We start from the raw sequence: 18,323 nt of genomic DNA on the forward strand, positions 1-18,323 counted from the left end.
CTGATATGGGCTGAAGACTTACAAATCGCTTCAAAGTTTCTTGCCTACAAATTACAAACATCAATTGCATATTCAATAACGCAGTTGGAGATCATGGAAACGTTCAAGTCGGTTTCCTGATTTCTTTTCGGATGGCCAATCAGGGATGGCTGAGCAGATAATACATGGTGGCTGTTTAGTGGTTGCATTTTCTCCGATGTTCAAATCAACCTTGATATTGTTAATTGAGATACCCAAATAAAAGACATGGCATCAAATACCGATTGTTTTTTCATCACCAATAATATAACAATTCTCATACACCATTGCTTCTTATCAGTACCTACCTAGTAACAATGTGATACTACTTACTGTGCCTTGTATGCAATTGTATGCAGCCATATCTAAATCAGTCCTCGTGATTAAAATCTGTCGAATTTTCCGAAGCCCCCCATCAGAACTCGTTAAATCTCCAACGTCATTTCGACATTCCACTCCACTCTTTAGAGTCTAACTAACAAAGTTAATCATTATGACAAGTTTGGACAATTCCTCCCACCTTTCCTAAAGTCAAAGAATCCCATCACTTCAAACACATGCACAGAAACCATCTATCCATTTACTTGAAATTTTGAGACGTGATATAGGTAATTATAATTGAAGGAACCGGATCTCTCTCCGAAATACACGTTCACCGCCATTTGTTGAATGTTTGGGCGATAGATAACTTGGAGGGAAGCTTTATTTGATATCAGCGAATCACTCGATTAGGCAGGCCAGGCCAACAGGTTTGTGCTTTGCATGCATATAGGTCTACTACGCAACCTTCCTTCGAAGACCCATATTGATTCAATTACAACGACTCAAACCCCTCATTCCCAATTTCTTTTCTCTGGAGACTTTCATTGTCTCTTATCTTTATATCTCTTCAAGAGGAAAACTGATCCTTCGATATCAAATACCCGAAGGCGAGACGGGAACAAACATTTGGATCGAAGGAGAGGTGGGAATCTAGGAAGTTTGCGAAAGTAATCTTGGGTATATTTACAGCACCATGACGAGGGTTTATGTTTACAGTGTCGCTCTCGCAGTGTTTATCGCTGGTATGTTATTCTCTGCGTCATTTACATGATTCAGTAGCATGGCAGTGATCTTGACCAGAATCTAACCCTCTGAGTTGATTTCGCCATCTTCTGCCAAATCATTATAGTACAATAGCTGACCATTTGAATTGTATAGCGACAACACTGACTTTTGTATCGATCTTCATACCTGATTGGATTACATGGGATGTAACGACACCGAACGGTAATCATGTAACGAAATCGATAGGACTGCATCGCAGCTATAGTTCGCTCACAGGCCACTCTTCTCATTTCCCTACATCGGAAGATTGTGCAGGGCCAGATAGGGGATTCTGTTCAATGTGGCGATCCGTAGGATTTCTCATGTCTTTTGCGGCTGTGGTAGAGTTGGTTACATTGGTGGCATATGTAGTTGTCTTATTCGGTGGCAAGCAGAAGAGAGAGACGGGCTGGAAAATACTAGCTTTCTTGCTGGTATTGGTGGGTATAGTTCAGGCAGCTGGTATGAGTATTGTGGTATGTTTTGCTTGTTTTGGAAATTAATGGACGAGAGGCGAGATGATACTGACTATTGGTAGGCATATCTATATGATCATGATGAACAATTCTTCCCAGGCTGGAAGCTGGACAAAGGATGGATTTTCTGCACTATTAGTTGGTGTCTCTCGATTGCATCCGCTGCAGGTATCGCCATCTCTGCATTTGCCCTCGCCCCTGAAGATGGCTACGAACTCATACCAAGTGAGCGCTCCGGAGGAATTTCCGCATAATTCTACTTCGGGAAACTCTGCAACAAACTCGTGATACATTGACATGGCTATAACGTTTCAATTTTAATTCTCTCGGTATCTATACTTTTGGTAACAACATGGAATGTCTGTAAAAAGACTTCCCAAGGTCTCTTGATTTGGGTGGATCATTTTCTGCATTTGAGCATTTTGAGAGCGGCTGTATGAATCTATGCGTATACGACTGATGGACTGAATTTGGTTGGATTAATATGTGAATTGATGGTTACAAATTAGGAGTTAGGCCAATGAAAGCATGCTTCTCATCTTAACTATATCTCAGTTCCTTGCATTAGCTCATGCATTGATTCCATGATAGCGCCGAAGCTTATTGAGAGGCTCACTGACAAATGCAGTTTCTCGTCGCTCATCATATAATGTTACCATACAGAGGTTTTCAAGAGATTAGAGTTCAATCATTGGTACATCTGACTTGATGGGCTGATAGCCTCGGCCTTCTCTTGTAGTAATTAGCATCTTTTACCTTTTTGCAAATCAGCACAAGTATTCGCTCCTCGGCTTTCTCCAATCATCTCTAAGAAATGTGCACGTAGGTAGGTTAGACAGCTTCACGGCCACGGAATGGTATACAAATTTTCTTTTTCTGGTTTGCGGGCTTGGGATCACGATAACTGGGGGCAGATAGAGAAAGGAGGTAATGGGAGATTCCGAGGTTACGGGTTAATGCATGGAAAGTGTTACTCAGTGCTTGCTAATGTGTGCCTTGATAAGTAACCGTAAGGTTGTGTGATGATACAAGAATGGATAAGGTCATTAGAATAGAGAAGCAAATGGATTCAGAGAAATCGGGTTGGTTGTACAGGATGAGGTTGTACAAGAAGTGAGGCTTGTGGCTGATGTAACGCTGACTGCTTGTTTGTTTTCTCAAGCGGTGGAAAGGTAGTGGAGTGGTTTTCTTCTCAACTCTGACCTGGCAATCAACTTCCCAACAAAATATCTGGTATCAGTCGAGCCTACATCGCGTCTGCAATTGACAGCTTGTGAGAAAACGAATCTTGATTGCGTGTCGCAGTGAGCGTAGGAGGCTTCAAACGCACACCGCTAACGAAATGTCGACCAACATTCTCAGCCTCCCCAGGGAACTTCGCAACAGGATATATGAGGAACTCTTGGTGTGTGAATCCTCTATCGAGATAGACTCCCAGCTACGATTCCTACCCAGGAACCTGACTCAGGGCCTACTTTTCACATGTAGAACGATACACGGCGAAGCCACGTCAGTATTTTACGCGCAGAATATCTTCGAATTCGACCTGTGGAATGCTCAAGGTTTTCTCAATAAGATTGGTCCTATCAATGCCAGCTCTATACGACGCATTGCTATCAACTTTCCCGCATTCTCCGATCTTGAACCCTCTGATATTGAGCTTGAAGTCAACGACTCTCAGGGCTTATCGAAAATCCAAAACGACTGTACCAGTTTGATTGCGCTTGAGACCGATTTAGAAAGCACCAATGCTTGGCAAACTACTCTCGATGAACTTGACAATCTCAATATTGTTGCGGAGGCTTTGGCTATAGTTGATTCTCACTTCAGAGCCATTCCGTCCCTACAAAACATTACTGTCAACTTGTATGAGGAGGGTCCGGGTGATTATATCAGGAGGGAAATGATGAGTCACGGATGGACTATCAACACTACGGAAAACCCACAATCGGATGACGATGCCAACGATGTGTATGAATGGCTTGATCCTCCTCATGATGGTGATGGTTCTGATTATAGCATCGGTGAATATGACATTGATAACGATAGCGATTATTAGAGAAGAGCAGGTGACTGAGTTAGTCTCTAGCAGGAAGTATTTTATTGCTGATTCTCTATTCAACTCCACTGAGAATGAGCCATAGACATATGAGGTCTCTTGCACAACAACAAGTCATTGCAAAAGAGCGCGACATCACGATTTACCGTTCCACCCGCATCAAGTTAAAGTATTAGACTGTGTTTCTGTCCTTATATCACATCAGCATCCTTGTTGCAGTAATCTCATCCTCATGAAATTCTTCGTGCTCCCCTAGTCTTTACGTATCTTGCGAAAAGGATTGCCTGCTCTTTCATTACATCACATTTCGCAACACGGCTCATTTCGACCTCTGTACTTCTGCAAATCGCTGCTTTCTTTCACAGCTATGGTTTCTTTGCTTCATCCGGTCCGGTCTGTTCAACTTTTTCTGGCTGTCTCGTCGAATGATGGTATGTCTTTGTCAAGAGAAAGTAGGTTTGGGGGTATCCAATAGTAGAGAGAGAAGCCGACGCCTTTGATTTTTATCATCTCAATTTCCTGTCAGTGCCATATCGAGGGATTCTGGTTGTATGAGAACAAATCTCAGAAATCTTTGATATTGAGAAGGATTTTTCGTTGAGGAAACAGCTTTATTCGTGTTGGTATCAGGGGAAGAACAGACACTTCAAAGTGGGGGTGGGCAACGGTCATGATAGGCAGTAAACATGATTACTTACTTGTTATTACAAAACATCTTATCTATTTCTATTATCATCTACAGATATTATGAATCGCGATACTTCTAGGCTCCCAAATATCTAGATTGAAGATGCTAAGAGCTTTTCATTCCAACACCAAAACCTCACATTCTAGTAGGCATAATGTGCTCTTACAGAATCATTTCTTGAAACCATATTGTAGATGAATATGTAGTCTTTTTTCTTATTTTCTTGTGTATAATTTCTTCTTGTTCATTTAAAACAGGCTTATTATTCATTCAGCTATCCATCCCCTTTCATGAATGTCAACTATCCTGCCTCAACTTTTCTCTCCTCTTTGCTCATTCGAACATCAGTTTCAAGCTTAGTGGCGTAGCTCATGAGGAGCGATGGGAAAAGTATCTTCGCCAGCCGGTTGCGTGGACATGTCATTACAACCTAGCAGGTATTCGCTTCCGCATTGGTAGATGCAATCGAATAATAGCAATAAACGGCAAGATGAAAAGATAAACATCGATCGCCAACCCGACAGCGGCCGTTGGGGCGGAGAAAGTAATCCCTTTGAGAGTGCGGGTTGAGACTATATGTGAGTTCCATGTTTCGCCATTGAAGGGCGTTGCTAGATAAAATTGGACGACCGTAGTAGCGAGACAAAATAAGGAAGAAATCTTGGTACCAATATATACGCAGATTTTCATCCATTTACATCCTACAAACATTTCAAGGTACGCAAGGAAGAGAGAGGGAGGGAGCTTTGCGAAACCTAGAGCACAATAGACCATCCAAGTACCTACGTAAAGAGCCCAGTTAATGTGAGAACTGAAGTTAAAGCATCAAGGGTTATAAGCAAGGGGAGAAGAATACATACAATCAAATTTCGCTGACTGAATAGACGCAATAAGGAGATATCCCACGAATGAATACCGACAATACCATCTCTAGTAACAGCTTTTGGAAGGTCGGTTGTGCTTGATACATGCGTAGTAGTTATAGGCATACATACATATCAGAACATCGATATAGACCACCAAAGCGCTAAGCGGCTGGAAAATCAATACTAGATCCAAATGATCAAAGGAATGATTCATACGAAACCTGTGAGTGACGTGACTGATATGTAGTCAGTTTGAATGAATCTTTGGAATGAAAACGAGCAGCTAACAATCACACATGTTACTTTTCGCTGAATCGCCAATCTTGTATGAAGTCGAATGGCGTAACATATTATCATTAAGCCAGCCAATATAGAACTGACAATGGGAAATACCCACCCTCTACTGGCTGGATTGACCAAGTTTGAGGTGACATCGAGGGGAGCAGCGATAGCTGAGATCTTTGCAAGAATCTCTGGGGGTAAACTTGAGACGAGGGACTAGATTGGAGTAACATCCATCTTTCAAATCAAAATTGTGGACAGCTTTAGTTGAGAAGTAGACAACTCAGTCATTCATTTACAGAATATCATATTAAACCATTTTTAGAAAGACCAGTCCAATATGTATATAGGTATGACCTCCCACCAAAATCAAGTTCTTTGAGGAAATCAGACATCGAAAGGTCATTTTGGTTTAGCGGCAGATAGAACCGCAACCGCGTATATCGCCACTATTACGAGTTATAGAAACAACGAATGTCATATGGCAAACATTCTGATTAGTGCCATGGTGATCAAAAGTCGTGGATATGATGCACTCGATGAACTAAGAAAATTGAAACCCAGGAGGGCTTGGGCTTAGCAAATGAGAAGGTTGTACGAAAATATGCCCAGAAATACAAGTGGGAGGTAAAAGGGGCAACAGAGACTGTGATCAGTGTAGGCAATAGTATACTACAGTGAAACTATGGCGCGTATTAGCATATTGATATTGCAGCTAGTACGTATAGAAAGGAGGTTATACCACTCTCGTACATATTCATATGCCTAAAGAATACTAGCAATATACTGAAATACTGGAATCCAATATAAAATATACATTCCTATCCTAATTAGGTAATAAAATTCCATTCCTGATTTCAAATTGAATGGGAATCCCTTATTTCTAGCCTAATTTGGATAGGAATGTATTATTTATATTGGATTCCAGTATTTCAGTATATTGCTGATAGTATTGAATAACTAAATGATATTGAATACTTTCAGTGGTATTGAATTCTATACCACATACGTACGTATTTCGAAAAAATTCGATACGCACCACTAAACTAACCCGTATACGAAATACGGGAAATACTATTGCCTACACTGACTGTGATCCGGTCAACACCGCAGCTTAAGTGAATAGTGGTCGCAGTGTATATCTACCTCATTTTTTCACCCAGAGGGAATTCATATTCCAATCCCAAAATGACCTTCATTGGAGAGAGACCTTTTCTTGGGCACTTTAAAAATATATACTTAACAGCCAAGTATTTCTCTCTCTAAAGTCGACTCACTGAGCAGTCAATATTTTATCTCGAACATAGCATCGCGACAATATCAAGCCTCATCCGAAATCAACCCAATCAGCAACATGGGTGACATTTAAAATATTACTGACTAGTGATTTTCTAGGCATTCTCTTTCTAAGTTTCCACCCAAAGGACTTCCTTTTTGTCTTGAGCTACTTCGACTTCGAGAATATGCTAGCTTCAACTGCGGAGTGCGAAATTCCGCCAATAATCGAAGAAATAAAGCAAACCCAAAATTCGGATCTTTCAAAGAATGCACGAAAAATGATGCACCACTTCATAAACAGCTTTGGCTCTCGAAAGGAGAATCAAAATTTGAAGACAATGACGTCAGCAATGAGAAAGGGAATGATGCCATTCATGAGGAAGCATACCGGACTCGAAGTAGAGTGTACGTGGAAACATACGAGCAGATCAAGCAAGTGTGCTTTGAGACTCTAGATGATAGCTTAAATGAAGCAATCTTCTTTCACAACCCCAGGTAAGAGAACTAGCTGAGGGCCAGTTTTCCCGAGGCTTGTCCTAATGGATCTTCGAGCCTTCGAAAGAATGTCTTTCCAGTTCGGTAATTGCTACTATGCCAATCGAGGGAATCAAATTGGTTCCGAGAGAACGGATGTGATTTTCAAGTGATAACTATATCATCTATGTAATTTGAGTATATGTGTACATAAATCTTCTTGAAATACTAGATAGTTATAAATATATGTGTTTATTCATTTCGATAGTTTGAATAATGCATATTAGAGTTAAGAGTGTTAGTTGAGAGTTACCACGATGTAGTTTTGAAGAAATAGTATTCGCAGGAACAATTTAGATATCGAAGATCTTTGCATCTGATAGATCAGGAAATTAAAATCCTCGACCTTAAGATTGGGATGGTAATAATAATTGGAATATCAACGGGGTGCTTCAGCACTAGTCCATCTTTTGCCCCGCATCAAAACATTTTCGCTCGAGCGTTCGGAAAAGTTGAGAATCTGTGAAAGAATAGATGAATGAAAAGCAGATTCTTGGAGGGGAAATATCTCAGTGGGATAGCTATTGTCACTAATAAGATAAATTATTTTTTGAAACGAGATTAAGCGGGGAAATATTTATCATGGCTGTTAACGTTAGTTTAATTAGTTAATTGCATCGAAACTTATCACAGCAGTGAGGTCGTTTGGCCGAGTGGTCTAAGGCGATGGTTTTAAGACACCTTCTATGAGGTTGAAAACACCATTATCGAGAGATGCGAGGGTTCGAACCCCTCAGCGACCAGTTGTTTCTTTTTGAAATCTTGTGCACCACAGCTTCTTTTTTTTTCTTCTTTCAGAGGGCGAGGAAGAAAAATTACTCATGATCTTGTTTTACCACCCACTCACTATCCAAGCCAACATCACTCTAGATATCGGATTTGCATTACCAACGTGTTTGTTGTCGTCACAAAAGAAATGGTATATGATGTTGGAACATGATGATATTTTGTGATTTTCCCCTAATTTTCCTATGCGAGCGAGTCGTAATGTATTGCGACCAATTACTGTAAACATGAAGATTTTGGATCTTTGTTGATACATCCCGCGTGTTTTTCTCTTTTCCCTTACACAAGATCTCGTCATATCATCAGCTACCAGTGCCGTGTGCCGTGGATCTCACATGAAGCAAACACCACACCAGATTGCTGCTTTCACCAATTGTTTCCTGGATCAAACTGACAATTTGAAAGTATGCTCTAGCAAACGAGCCGTTCGGGCAATTCCGACACACTTCGGCCCATGTACCAGGCCAGGTAGGTATGCTTATCGAGTGAGGGGTCATTCGATAAGAGAATCCATTTCCTTAAACTCCACATCTTGCTTTACTATTAAACCTTCAACTCTCTCAATAATAGCAATTCCCTCTTTTCAAAGCAAAAATGTCTCCCTCTCGTACATCGCCGTCTCCTGCTGCTCTCAGAGGCCTCACCAAGGAGCAGCTCGACACCTTTAACAAAGATGGGTATTTGATCATCCCACGAGCTCTCTCCCAAGAAACAGTTTCCTCCTTACTATCCGAAACCCATTCTATGTTGAACAATTTCTCGCTGGATGATCATCCCATGACGAAATTTAGTACTGGGGAAGGAGATGACGTTGAACATGTTGGGGATAGTTATTTTCTGGAGAGCGGTGATAAGATACGATTTTTCTTTGAGGAAGGTATGTTTTCTCGTGCTTTGGATCATGAATTATATTATTCACTTCACATGATTCTTTTGATTCATACAACCTTGTTGGATTAAATTGAATCTTCACTACCAATTACTAACACCTAAAAACTAGACGCACTATCTCCAAAAGGCGAACTCCTCAAACCCAAACACCTCTCCATAAACAAAATCGGGCACGCCCTCCATTCGCTCTCGCCCCCTTTTGCCGCGCTTCTCTCTCCAAATGCCACTCACTCTCCCTCTCTCATCGCGCAATCTCTCGGTTTCAAAGAACCCAAATGTTTGCAATCAATGATAATCTGCAAGAACCCCGAAATAGGCGGTGCCGTCCCCCCCCATCAAGATTCCACATTTTTATATACCGATCCACCCAGCGCAGTGGGGTTTTGGTACGCGCTCGAAGATGCAACGAGGGAAAATGGATGTTTGAGTTTTTGGCCTGGGAGTCATAAGTGGGAGGGGGTGGGGAAGAGATTTGTTAGGAGGAAAGATGGTGGGGGGACGGAGTTTGTGGAGAATGAGGGGGAGATTTTCCCGAGAGGTTTAGAGAAGAGGGAGAGAGAGGGGGAGGAAAAGGAAGGCAGTTATGTAATGGGTGAAGTTAAAGCGGGGGATTTGGTACTCATTCATGGGAATTTGTTGCATAAGAGCGAGAGGAATACGAGCGAAAAGGGGAGAATTATTTATACGTTTCATGTTATTGAGGGGGAGAATGTGTATGATGAGAGGAATTGGTTGCAACCTCCCGAGGGAGGTTTTACTAGGCTGTAGAGTAAGAGTTGGAAATCAAAATGCAATAGCCTGAAATTTAGCTTCATGGTGACTGAGATCTGTGTGTGAGTTAGGTCGTGTTATAGGCGTCTACTACTGGACTGGATATTAGAATATTGATGAAGGTACACGTGCATGCATCTCAGAATACCAATGAGGAGCCAAATTAATATGAATAGGTTAAAACAATGAAAGATGGGCAGGCATGACGATATTATAAAGCTTCAGGACCTCAAGACGCAGGAGGAGAAAAAATTGAAATTCAGATATTGTATTACTATCGCATACTTAGTAACAATTGAGTAAAGCATTGCGAAGCTACCAGAACGAAATAGTCAGGTGCATAGAAAGAAAGTATGTAAGGATATGGAAAGTGTTTCGGAACAAGTTCTCATGAGACGAATGTGCTTCAGATTACTCTTTCTGTGTTTAGAGATATGCTGCGTTTTTTGACCTGGCGTATGGAATGAAGAGTATAGAGAAAACTTTCATAGAAATGTGTTATGCTTGAAATGTTTCCCCAAAGAGACCTGTAATGATAGTACCCAGCAACGTCGTTTATGGTAGAAATTTGAAAATTCGTGAGGTAGAAGCGATGATTCTTAAGTCCGCATTTGTAAAGCTGATGAGCAATCGTGGACTACGGGTTCATCCTTCACACTCTCCATGCAATGCAACATGTGGATGCAGTAACCTGGCGCCGTAAATCCTATAGTGTAAACTGATATTCGATGCCAAATTCAAATCACTCAATCAAGCAGATTGATTATCCTGATTAAAACTCGGTGAAGGAGAGCTCTTTGATGATACTTCTCTTCCCTTCCCTTTTACTCAGGCGAGGACCGGAAAGATTCGAGATCTAAGCCTTCAATTTTGGATTCGAACTGCACCATTTCAATCTGCTGCAATCCTGGAAATCATCTCCGAATTCCCACATGTACCTAAGGTAACCTCATAAGTACAACGTGTATCGATTCTTGCATTCGATATCTTCTTGAACATTGCTTTCAAGTCGAAGCCCTGATAAGGTGCTTTGGGGAATGGATATAAGCGATTTTCTAAAGCGACTTGCATGAGAGAGCCGATGGTGACTTGATCGCAGAAGTCATATTCATCGTAAGTCTCATTTGTAATCTGCGATCTAACTAGATCGCCGAGGATAGAAAATAGGCCTCCAAATGCTTTCAGCCGGGCTTCTTTAATTTTCTCTGAGTTCCAATCAGTAAGGAGCACATCATCAGCATTTTATTCACTTCACATACCGACAATAGTGTAAGGCCAACAACCATGTTCGTTCACCCAATCTGCAAAATTTTCATCGTTGCAGACAATTGCGCGTCTTGTATGCTTTTTGAATTCAAGAGGCTTGTACTGGAAATATGCAAGATAGACCAGACCACCAGTATTAATACTCGTATATTGTGCATCCCTCTCCTCGCCTAGCAGAGTTGTCCAGCACTTTGTAACTAACGACATCGCTTCATGCATCTGGTACTTGTCCGTAAGAAGTGTTATTGTGGCCAATAGCATCGGAGCGACATGTTCGGGTACAAGTTTGTTCCGGTGATGGATGACATTAGCGATAATTGCAAAAGCAATTGGATCGTCATCAGGTAGCGAAATCTTGACTTCTCCATTGGCCTGTAATTCAATTCCTTCCTTGAAACGATCATGGTTCAACATGGCTCCGAAAACTGGCGATGCAAGTTTCAAATGCTTCGAGGAAACAAGCATAGTTACTGTGTATGACTTATCGCAATGTCTGTGTTTTGTTCAGCTTTGATCAAGGCAAAGTGTTGGAAAAAACATACGCTTTTCGTTTATGTGAGTTGAACGAGTCGTTATCAGCTTCAACTCCGTCTCTGTCGACTGGAAGATGAGTAAAAATCAAAAGCACTTCACCAGCAGCGTCGAAAATGAGCTTCTCTGGAGTTTCTGGGGTGTCTGATGCCATTTTGATGTGCTTGATACGTGATCCTGGTTGATAGTGATCTGAATAGGGTATGCCCCCAGTTTCTTTATGGAGTCAAGAAAGAGCTGTGAAAAACGAAGCAATCGGGTTGATTTGTCGTAGATTTAACATGAGTATTTTGAGGTTGTAAAAGAGACGTCAAAGGAGGGTCGATTTGGAAGTCAAGAGAGGTACGATAACTTTTATAGCCTACCCCTCCTGACTATTTAGGGTTAGTCTAGTCCGTTAGATTCACTTGATGTATTTTGAAAGGCATATTATTGAAACGCGCAAGCGGGGAAGATGAGTAAATTAAAGGTGAAGATTATGTTTCAGGCAAAATCTTCTCGTCATCAGAAGCTCTCTCCAGAAACATTATAAGACTCGTGATATCAAGAAGGCGTAAGCGACAACTGTGTCATGTCTAAATTGTTCGCTTTCACTCTTGCTGATAGCTTAAGCTCTGGCTGCACTCTCTTCCCCTTCTTAAAATCCTCCATATCTAATCCAGATAACCTCTTCTCAAGATTCGCCAGTGCAGTATCGATAGCCTGTTTGACACCATGAGTAGACCAGTGATGATACTCAAAACCTTTGAATGGAGATATTTTATCGCACAGAGCAACCACTTCCACTTTGCGGATTTGGTTGACGACATAGTTAAATGTGAGCTCGGTGTCAGTGAGATCTGGCACGGGAAATATGCCTAGTTTTGTGGAGCTCTGGAGGAGCGTTCCAAGGACCATGCCACTACATTCGAAGGAATCTTTACGGGGCGCGGTGCAATGATGTTTACCGGTGGTGAGTATTGTTTCGACCGTGGAATAGGCGTCGGCTATTGCAGTCAATCTTCGTTCTTGAATTGTATCTTCAATAGTGTTAGTTATATCATGCGGTCAGAACTTCAGGGGAAAGGGCAAAATCTATCTTACCAAGAACCCGATTTGGTATTGGAATATCATCTCTGTCTTCACCAATCTTACCATTACTTTGTCGTTCTGCAATTCGAGTAACTTCTTTGAAGATACTTGGCTTTTCAAATACCCAAGAGATACTAAGCCATGGAAGTAAATCATCGGTGAATTCCTCTGGTAACTCGGCTTCAAGCAATGATATCCATCTATCAGACATAATTTCAACTACCTCATGTAATTGATACTTATCAACCAGGGTAGAAATTCTCGATAAGAGATCCAAATCAATTTCACGAGGAACATTCCTTGTCCGGCCATGGATAATGCACATCAAGACTGCAAAAGCATCAGGGTCATCGTCAGGCAAGGAAATCTCAATCTTGCCAGCAGAAGCTAGTTCTCGGCCTTCTTTGAAGTTGCTGTGTTGAAGCATGGCTTTGAATACAGGAGAAGCAAGACACATGTGTTTGGACGAGACTAACATATGTACATCTTCGCTGTTAGCGCTTGGTTCATCGGTTGAATCGTTCTCCTCCGAGTAGTCTCGTGATTCTGCTTTTGTCTTTGCTGAATCTCCCAGGTTCTCTCCTTCGTTTGTTTCTCCCAGCTCTACCACTCGTGTGAGAAGCAGGACCAGATCTCCGTCCGGATCGTATGTCACAAACATCTTGTTTGATATCTTTCTGAGTAGATCTAAATTGCTGTTCTTATATCTTGAGTTGGGCAAGTTCTTTTTAAATTAAAGTAGATCAGGAGATTGGAATTGGCATGAGATGATTGAAATGTATATTCCTTGATAAGCTCAGCCAGAAGTGATGAATATTCACTTGGGATGAGGAACTGAATAGTATCATCGTTTTATAGAGATCCATTTCTCTGTTGCCTAACATTTGACGTTATTGATGACATTCATTAGTGAAACCCAGACGAGTGCATAAGGCTGGAGCCTGCTAGATTTAACTGTGGCTGAGATCTACGGTAGCTAAAACGGCAAGGCCAACCCCACTAATGTCTGCCCCTCAGCCTTACTTCATCGTGGTCCTCAAGGCTCTTGAAACCATTAAATAAACCATAACCTCCCTTGTAGAATATCTTGATTTTACAAAGACTATTGTCAATTCCAGAAACTTACCAATCCTTTTGATATTGACGTCGAGCTAACGAAAGATGTCTATCACTATTGACAAGATCCTTGCTGCTTCCCCAGACACTCAACGTGGCCGTCCGACACAGCTAAGTTGTGATCCAAAGGGGGAGCGTATTGCTTATGCCGTACGTGTATATCTCGAACTACTCATATGCCTGTGCTGACTCTTTCTTCTAGTCTGGTAAATCAGTTTTCGTTCGTAATATTGATGATCCTTCATTAAGTAAACAATTCACAAATCACACAACTCAAACCACCGTTGCTCGATTCTCTCCCTCCGGTTACTATATTGCCAGTGGTGATGTCTCTGGAAGCGTCAAGGTCTGGGATTCGATAGAGGGAGTCAACGTCAAGGGAGATTATCATATTATAAATGGCAGAATTAATGATATTGCTTGGGATGGAGATTCTCAACGTATCATTGCAGTGGGAGATGGCCGAGAACGATTTGGAGCTTGCATAACTGCAGATAGTGGAAATACCGTGGGAGAAATTGTTGGTCATACTTCAGTCATCAATTCAGTTGCAATTCGTCAGCAAAGACCACTCAGAGCAGCTACTGGATCTGATGATATGAGCATGGTGTTTCTCCATGGAGCTCCTTTCAAATTCAATGCAAAGTTGGGAGAGCTTCATAAAGGTTACATTTACGGAGTAGGATTTTCGCCGGACGGAAACCACCTCGTAAGTGTCGGAGCAGATCGCAAAATCCAATTATATGATGGAAAGACTGGTGATACCAAGGCAAGCTTTGGAGAGGGAGAGCATACAGGAAGTATATTCAGTGTCTCGTGGGCAAAAGACTCGAAAAGATTGGTTACAGCCAGCGCTGACCAGACGGTCAAATTATGGGATGTCGAAGCTGGTAAGGCTGTTCAAACTTGGAGATTTGGTGGAGAAGGAAATGTAAGCATTCCAGATCACCAGGTTGGTGTTGTATGGCCTTCACGCAGCGATGGAATGATCATCAGTTTGAACTTGGCTGGAGATCTAAATTACTTGGCTGAAGGAACGGATAAACCAACAAAGATTGTCCAAGGACATGGCAAAGCTATTACGGCCATTGGCTCAGCACACACGGAGAAAGGTCAAACATTGTGGACAGGTAGTTTCGATGGTCGAGTCGTCTCCTGGGATGTCGGCACTGGTGTTGGCTCTGCTACCGAAGGTTCTTCGCATACCAATCAAGTATCTAGTTGGGCCAGCGCTGGAGATAAATCCTATAGTGTTGCCTGGGATGATACTTTACGAACTATTGACGTTCCTCAAAATACTTTCGTTGGCGAGGCAGCTAAGTTGAATGGTCAACCTAAAGGAGTAGCAGCTGTGAACGACAAATTGTATGTTGCTACTACAAACGGCATCGATATCTTCTCTGGAGGTAGCCTCGTAAATACCGTGGCAACCAAGGACTTCACACCAACATCTATTACAGCAAACGGAAACGTTGTAGCGGTAGGAGATGATCGCAATGTTGTACATGTATACAGCGTTGATGGAAACAATTTATCTCCCAAAACAGAACTTACAAAATCTCTAGCTGTAATCTCCGCATTAGAATTTTCACCTAGTGGAGATCTTCTTGCGGCAGGAAATTCGTCAGGCAAAATTCATGTTTATGATACATCCAATTGGGAGATCAAGACGGATAGATGGGGTGGCCACACGGCAAGAATAACCAGCATTGGTAGGTTTCTTTCTTTCTTTCTCTTTGACAGGATGTTTTACATCTTATACCCAAAGCTCTGTCCCATTTTCTCATGTTGCACAACTAATACTTCTTCGCAGATTGGAACCAAGCTGGAACCCATGCCGTGAGTGGCAGTCTCGATACTAATGTTTTCGTTTGGAGTCTTGCCTCACCAGGAAAGAGAGTCAAAGCCCCCAATGCGCATAAGGATGGTGTTACCGGTGTTCGTTGGGTTGATGGTGGAAAGAAAGTCGCTTCTGTGGGTGGAGATGCTTCTTTGAAGGTTTGGGATGTCGCGGGATTAGCATAAAGCGAAGCATATTTTTATTGAGCGCGTGGTAGCGACGTATTGATGCATGTTCTCTCGCGATGTTGCAGATTTTAGAGTAGTAAGATATCAAATGAAAGCAGTTTTTTGGAGCGCTAAATATCAATAGAGAGATTTTATTCATTAAGAAATTGAGAAAAGTTGGTGAACAATTCAATTGTCCAAAAGGCAACACTCAAACGAAAGATGTGGAATGAATTTCGAAAGATCTCGATCAGAACAATTTCATCAGTGACGTGGATCCTAGCCACAGGAATTACGCCTGACATGTCAAGTTCAAACAAGACGTGCAAATAAGAATTAGATAGGACCGGAGCAAACGCACCTTTACCACAAGCTTTAGCAAACACAACAAGCTTTTGCCAACACAAACAAGCTCCCGTCGCCGCCAAGAAGTTAAGAATATTAGACCAGGGGTTAAAACAAGAGACTGATCAACTTGTTGTCGTACGCAAATTGGAGGAACAGGGCAAACAGTCGACCGGGCGAAATCTAGAAATGTGATGAAAATCAGAAACACGCAAATTAGAATCTCCTCAGACGATCTTGGCGTATGTAATATGGCATTTCATTTTTATGCGAAAGTGGCTCGAGCAGGTCGAAATGTTCCAAGGCCCACGGGTTACTATGGATTTCCTTGATTTTTGATTACGTGGAGGCCCGGGCGCCTAGAAGACTGTTCTCGCGGAAGGTGTGGCTAATGAAAGCTGACGTCATCATCCGTGCAGCTCAATGAACCAATCAAACGATTTAGATCTTCACGCTTCTCCATGTCATTTCCACTAGCGGGAGCTAGGGAATTATTCTGGCGTAACCACAGGAGTAACGTAAATTTGGGTAAACACTGGTAAACATTGGTCACTGGTTGATATTGGTGGGATTCGTGGTGTGGTCATTCCTTTATTGATGTGAGAAGAAAAATAAGGAAAATCAAGGTACGAAGTCTCAAACACGTTCCACCACATGTGCATACTAGGTAGGTATGGTAAGGTAAAAAGAAAAGGGTATTAAAGTTTGAACTTTCCTTCTACTAAGAGTCTTGGATTCCTTAGTGATATCTTCATTTTCATCTCTATTCTTGTCATCCTCTCTCGACTTAATTAGAGTGTTCGTTGCTCTTCAAGTTGTTGAGTTATTCATTACTCCGCTTCATCTCGCCTACTTACAAACGTACCATCTATAAAATGGGCATGTTCTCACGCAAACAGCAGACACCTGCTACTGCCGGACCTGGAGCAAATGTAGCTACTCATGAGACCAAACATCATGGTAAAGGACCATTGGTTCTTCCCATGAACAAGCGTCCCAGTTTCGGTCAATGGCTTAAAGTCACTTGGCTTGATATCCTCACGATGGCTGCTATGGGTGCTGTTGGACTGGGTGTTTATGAAGCTCATCCTGCTCCTTCTCGATCTTTCCCAGTCTATTTCCAAGATGGAGAGATTGTTTATCCTCAATTCGCATACGTAAGTATACCCTCCATCTATCCCAACATTCATCTAATAAATACATTCAATCAATATCTAACATACATTCATCTAGCCTCTCCGTAACGAAATCGTTCCAATTTGGGAAGCTGCACTCCTCGCATCTCTCGTCCCCATTGCCGCCTTCTTGATCGTTCAAATTCGCGTCCGATCTTTCTGGGATATGAACAATGCCGTAATTGGTCTCCTCTACTCCCTCATTACAGCTGCCGTCTTCCAAGTTTTCCTCAAATGGCTCATTGGTGGTCTTCGTCCTCATTTCCTCACCGTATGCAAACCCAATATTCCAGTCACCACGGCACAAGAAACAGGAAATGGTCTCAACTTCATCATGTACGACCGAAAAATCTGTACAGGCGACGAAGATGAAATCGATGACTCTCTCGAATCCTTCCCATCTGGTCACTCCACTGCTGCTTTTGCCGGTTTCATTTTCTTGTACTTGTACTTGAACGCAAAGCTGAAGGTTTGGTCAAACTATCACCCTGCAATGTGGAAACTTATCGTTACATATGCACCTGTTCTCGGCGCCACGCTCATCGCAGGTGCACTCACCATTGACGAATACCACAATTGGTATGATTGTGTCGCAGGAGCTATTATCGGAACAGTTATGGCGTTCTCATCTTACAGAATGGTGTATGCGTCGATCTGGGACTGGAGAACTAACCACATCCCATTGAACCGCTCAACTCCTTTCCCTGGTACTGGAGCGGATCTTGAGGATGCGACCTTCACGAGAAAAGCTGGATGGGGCACCGAAGGCTACAGTGATAGTGGATTTGGTGCTTATGGTCGCGGGTATGGACATGGACATGGTATGAGTGAGGGTGGAGATATCAGAAACAAGGAGTACCATAATGGAACTGGTACATCGGGTATTGGACGTAAACCCGTCGGTGCAGGTACAGGTCACTTTAACGGAGATGCCGCGCATATCGTCTAAGGTACTTCAGATGTCATAAAAGGATAAGAAAATTTGATGATGATGATGATGAGAGTTTGGAGTTGCATAGCATGGTATGAAATGGCGTTTTAGTGAAGCAAGGAAGCAAGGATGGATGGATTTTACGA

General features: G+C 42.1%; 8 protein-coding genes across 8 annotated transcripts; 5 read left to right on the forward strand and 3 right to left on the reverse strand.

The window, feature by feature from the left end:
- The first annotated feature begins 442 nt into the window (after positions 1-442).
- On the forward strand, positions 443-2,130 carry EAF02_002196 (uncharacterized protein). The gene is made up of 3 exons (XM_038898244.1): positions 443-1,082; positions 1,219-1,580; positions 1,643-2,130. Exons 1-3 carry the CDS (start codon positions 1,034-1,036, stop codon positions 1,832-1,834), a joined length of 603 nt encoding a protein of 200 aa, XP_038761936.1. The 5' UTR covers positions 443-1,033; the 3' UTR covers positions 1,835-2,130.
- A 792-nt stretch (positions 2,131-2,922) lies between these two features.
- Positions 2,923-3,639, forward strand: EAF02_002197 (uncharacterized protein; the record flags this gene model as incomplete). Its single annotated transcript, XM_038898245.1, has 1 exon — positions 2,923-3,639. The coding sequence occupies one exon, from the start codon at positions 2,923-2,925 to the stop codon at positions 3,637-3,639; it is 717 nt and encodes a 238-aa protein (XP_038761937.1).
- Positions 3,640-4,750: 1,111 nt separating this feature from the next.
- Positions 4,751-5,316, reverse strand: EAF02_002198 (uncharacterized protein; the record flags this gene model as incomplete). The annotated part of the gene is made up of 2 exons (XM_038898246.1): positions 4,751-5,138; positions 5,234-5,316. 2 exons carry the CDS (start codon positions 5,314-5,316, stop codon positions 4,751-4,753), a joined length of 471 nt encoding a protein of 156 aa, XP_038761938.1.
- Positions 5,317-8,667: 3,351 nt separating this feature from the next.
- EAF02_002199 (uncharacterized protein) lies at positions 8,668-9,732 on the forward strand (the record flags this gene model as incomplete). Its single annotated transcript, XM_038898247.1, has 2 exons — positions 8,668-8,950; positions 9,074-9,732. The coding sequence occupies 2 exons, from the start codon at positions 8,668-8,670 to the stop codon at positions 9,730-9,732; spliced, it is 942 nt and encodes a 313-aa protein (XP_038761939.1).
- Positions 9,733-9,987: 255 nt separating this feature from the next.
- On the reverse strand, positions 9,988-12,046 carry EAF02_002200 (uncharacterized protein). The gene is made up of 3 exons (XM_038898248.1): positions 11,544-12,046; positions 10,995-11,494; positions 9,988-10,940 (listed from the first exon to the last, which is right to left on the reverse strand). Exons 1-3 carry the CDS (start codon positions 11,684-11,686, stop codon positions 10,627-10,629), a joined length of 957 nt encoding a protein of 318 aa, XP_038761940.1. The 5' UTR covers positions 11,687-12,046; the 3' UTR covers positions 9,988-10,626.
- Positions 12,047-12,075: 29 nt separating this feature from the next.
- EAF02_002201 (uncharacterized protein) lies at positions 12,076-13,264 on the reverse strand (the record flags this gene model as incomplete). Its single annotated transcript, XM_038898249.1, has 2 exons — positions 12,076-12,551; positions 12,616-13,264. The coding sequence occupies 2 exons, from the start codon at positions 13,262-13,264 to the stop codon at positions 12,076-12,078; spliced, it is 1,125 nt and encodes a 374-aa protein (XP_038761941.1).
- A 371-nt stretch (positions 13,265-13,635) lies between these two features.
- Positions 13,636-15,973, forward strand: EAF02_002202 (uncharacterized protein). The gene is made up of 3 exons (XM_038898250.1): positions 13,636-13,869; positions 13,922-15,431; positions 15,533-15,973. The coding sequence occupies exons 1-3, from the start codon at positions 13,765-13,767 to the stop codon at positions 15,742-15,744; spliced, it is 1,827 nt and encodes a 608-aa protein (XP_038761942.1). The 5' UTR covers positions 13,636-13,764; the 3' UTR covers positions 15,745-15,973.
- Positions 15,974-16,946: 973 nt separating this feature from the next.
- EAF02_002203 (uncharacterized protein) lies at positions 16,947-18,195 on the forward strand (the record flags this gene model as incomplete). The annotated part of the gene is made up of 2 exons (XM_038898251.1): positions 16,947-17,228; positions 17,305-18,195. The coding sequence occupies 2 exons, from the start codon at positions 16,947-16,949 to the stop codon at positions 18,193-18,195; spliced, it is 1,173 nt and encodes a 390-aa protein (XP_038761943.1).
- Between the last annotated feature and the right edge of the window lie 128 nt (positions 18,196-18,323).

This window comes from Botrytis sinoallii, assembly GCF_014898435.1.
Source record: "Botrytis sinoallii strain Bc 23 chromosome Unknown BSIN_003, whole genome shotgun sequence".
NCBI classification, from domain to species: Eukaryota; Fungi; Ascomycota; class Leotiomycetes; order Helotiales; family Sclerotiniaceae; genus Botrytis; species Botrytis sinoallii.

What these genes read in the sequence shown, in the direction of transcription:
- EAF02_002196 (XM_038898244.1), top strand. Translation starts at nt 1,034, where the DNA reads ATGACGAGGGTTTATGTTTACAGTGTCGCTCTCGCAGTGTTTATCGCT. An exon ending in TCTCGCAGTGTTTATCGCTG is followed by an intron (nt 1,083 to 1,218) that starts GTATGTTATTCT and finishes TGAATTGTATAG; the next exon opens with CGACAACACTGACTTTTGTA. An exon ending in CAGCTGGTATGAGTATTGTG is followed by an intron (nt 1,581 to 1,642) that starts GTATGTTTTGCT and finishes GACTATTGGTAG; the next exon opens with GCATATCTATATGATCATGA.
- EAF02_002200 (XM_038898248.1), bottom strand. Translation starts at nt 11,686, where the DNA reads ATGGCATCAGACACCCCAGAAACTCCAGAGAAGCTCATTTTCGACGCT. An exon ending in AACTCACATAAACGAAAAGC is followed by an intron (nt 11,495 to 11,543) that starts GTATGTTTTTTC and finishes AACAAAACACAG; the next exon opens with ACATTGCGATAAGTCATACA. An exon ending in TTGGCCTTACACTATTGTCG is followed by an intron (nt 10,941 to 10,994) that starts GTATGTGAAGTG and finishes ATTGGAACTCAG; the next exon opens with AGAAAATTAAAGAAGCCCGG.
- EAF02_002202 (XM_038898250.1), top strand. Translation starts at nt 13,765, where the DNA reads ATGTCTATCACTATTGACAAGATCCTTGCTGCTTCCCCAGACACTCAA. An exon ending in GGGAGCGTATTGCTTATGCC is followed by an intron (nt 13,870 to 13,921) that starts GTACGTGTATAT and finishes TCTTTCTTCTAG; the next exon opens with TCTGGTAAATCAGTTTTCGT. An exon ending in GGCAAGAATAACCAGCATTG is followed by an intron (nt 15,432 to 15,532) that starts GTAGGTTTCTTT and finishes ACTTCTTCGCAG; the next exon opens with ATTGGAACCAAGCTGGAACC.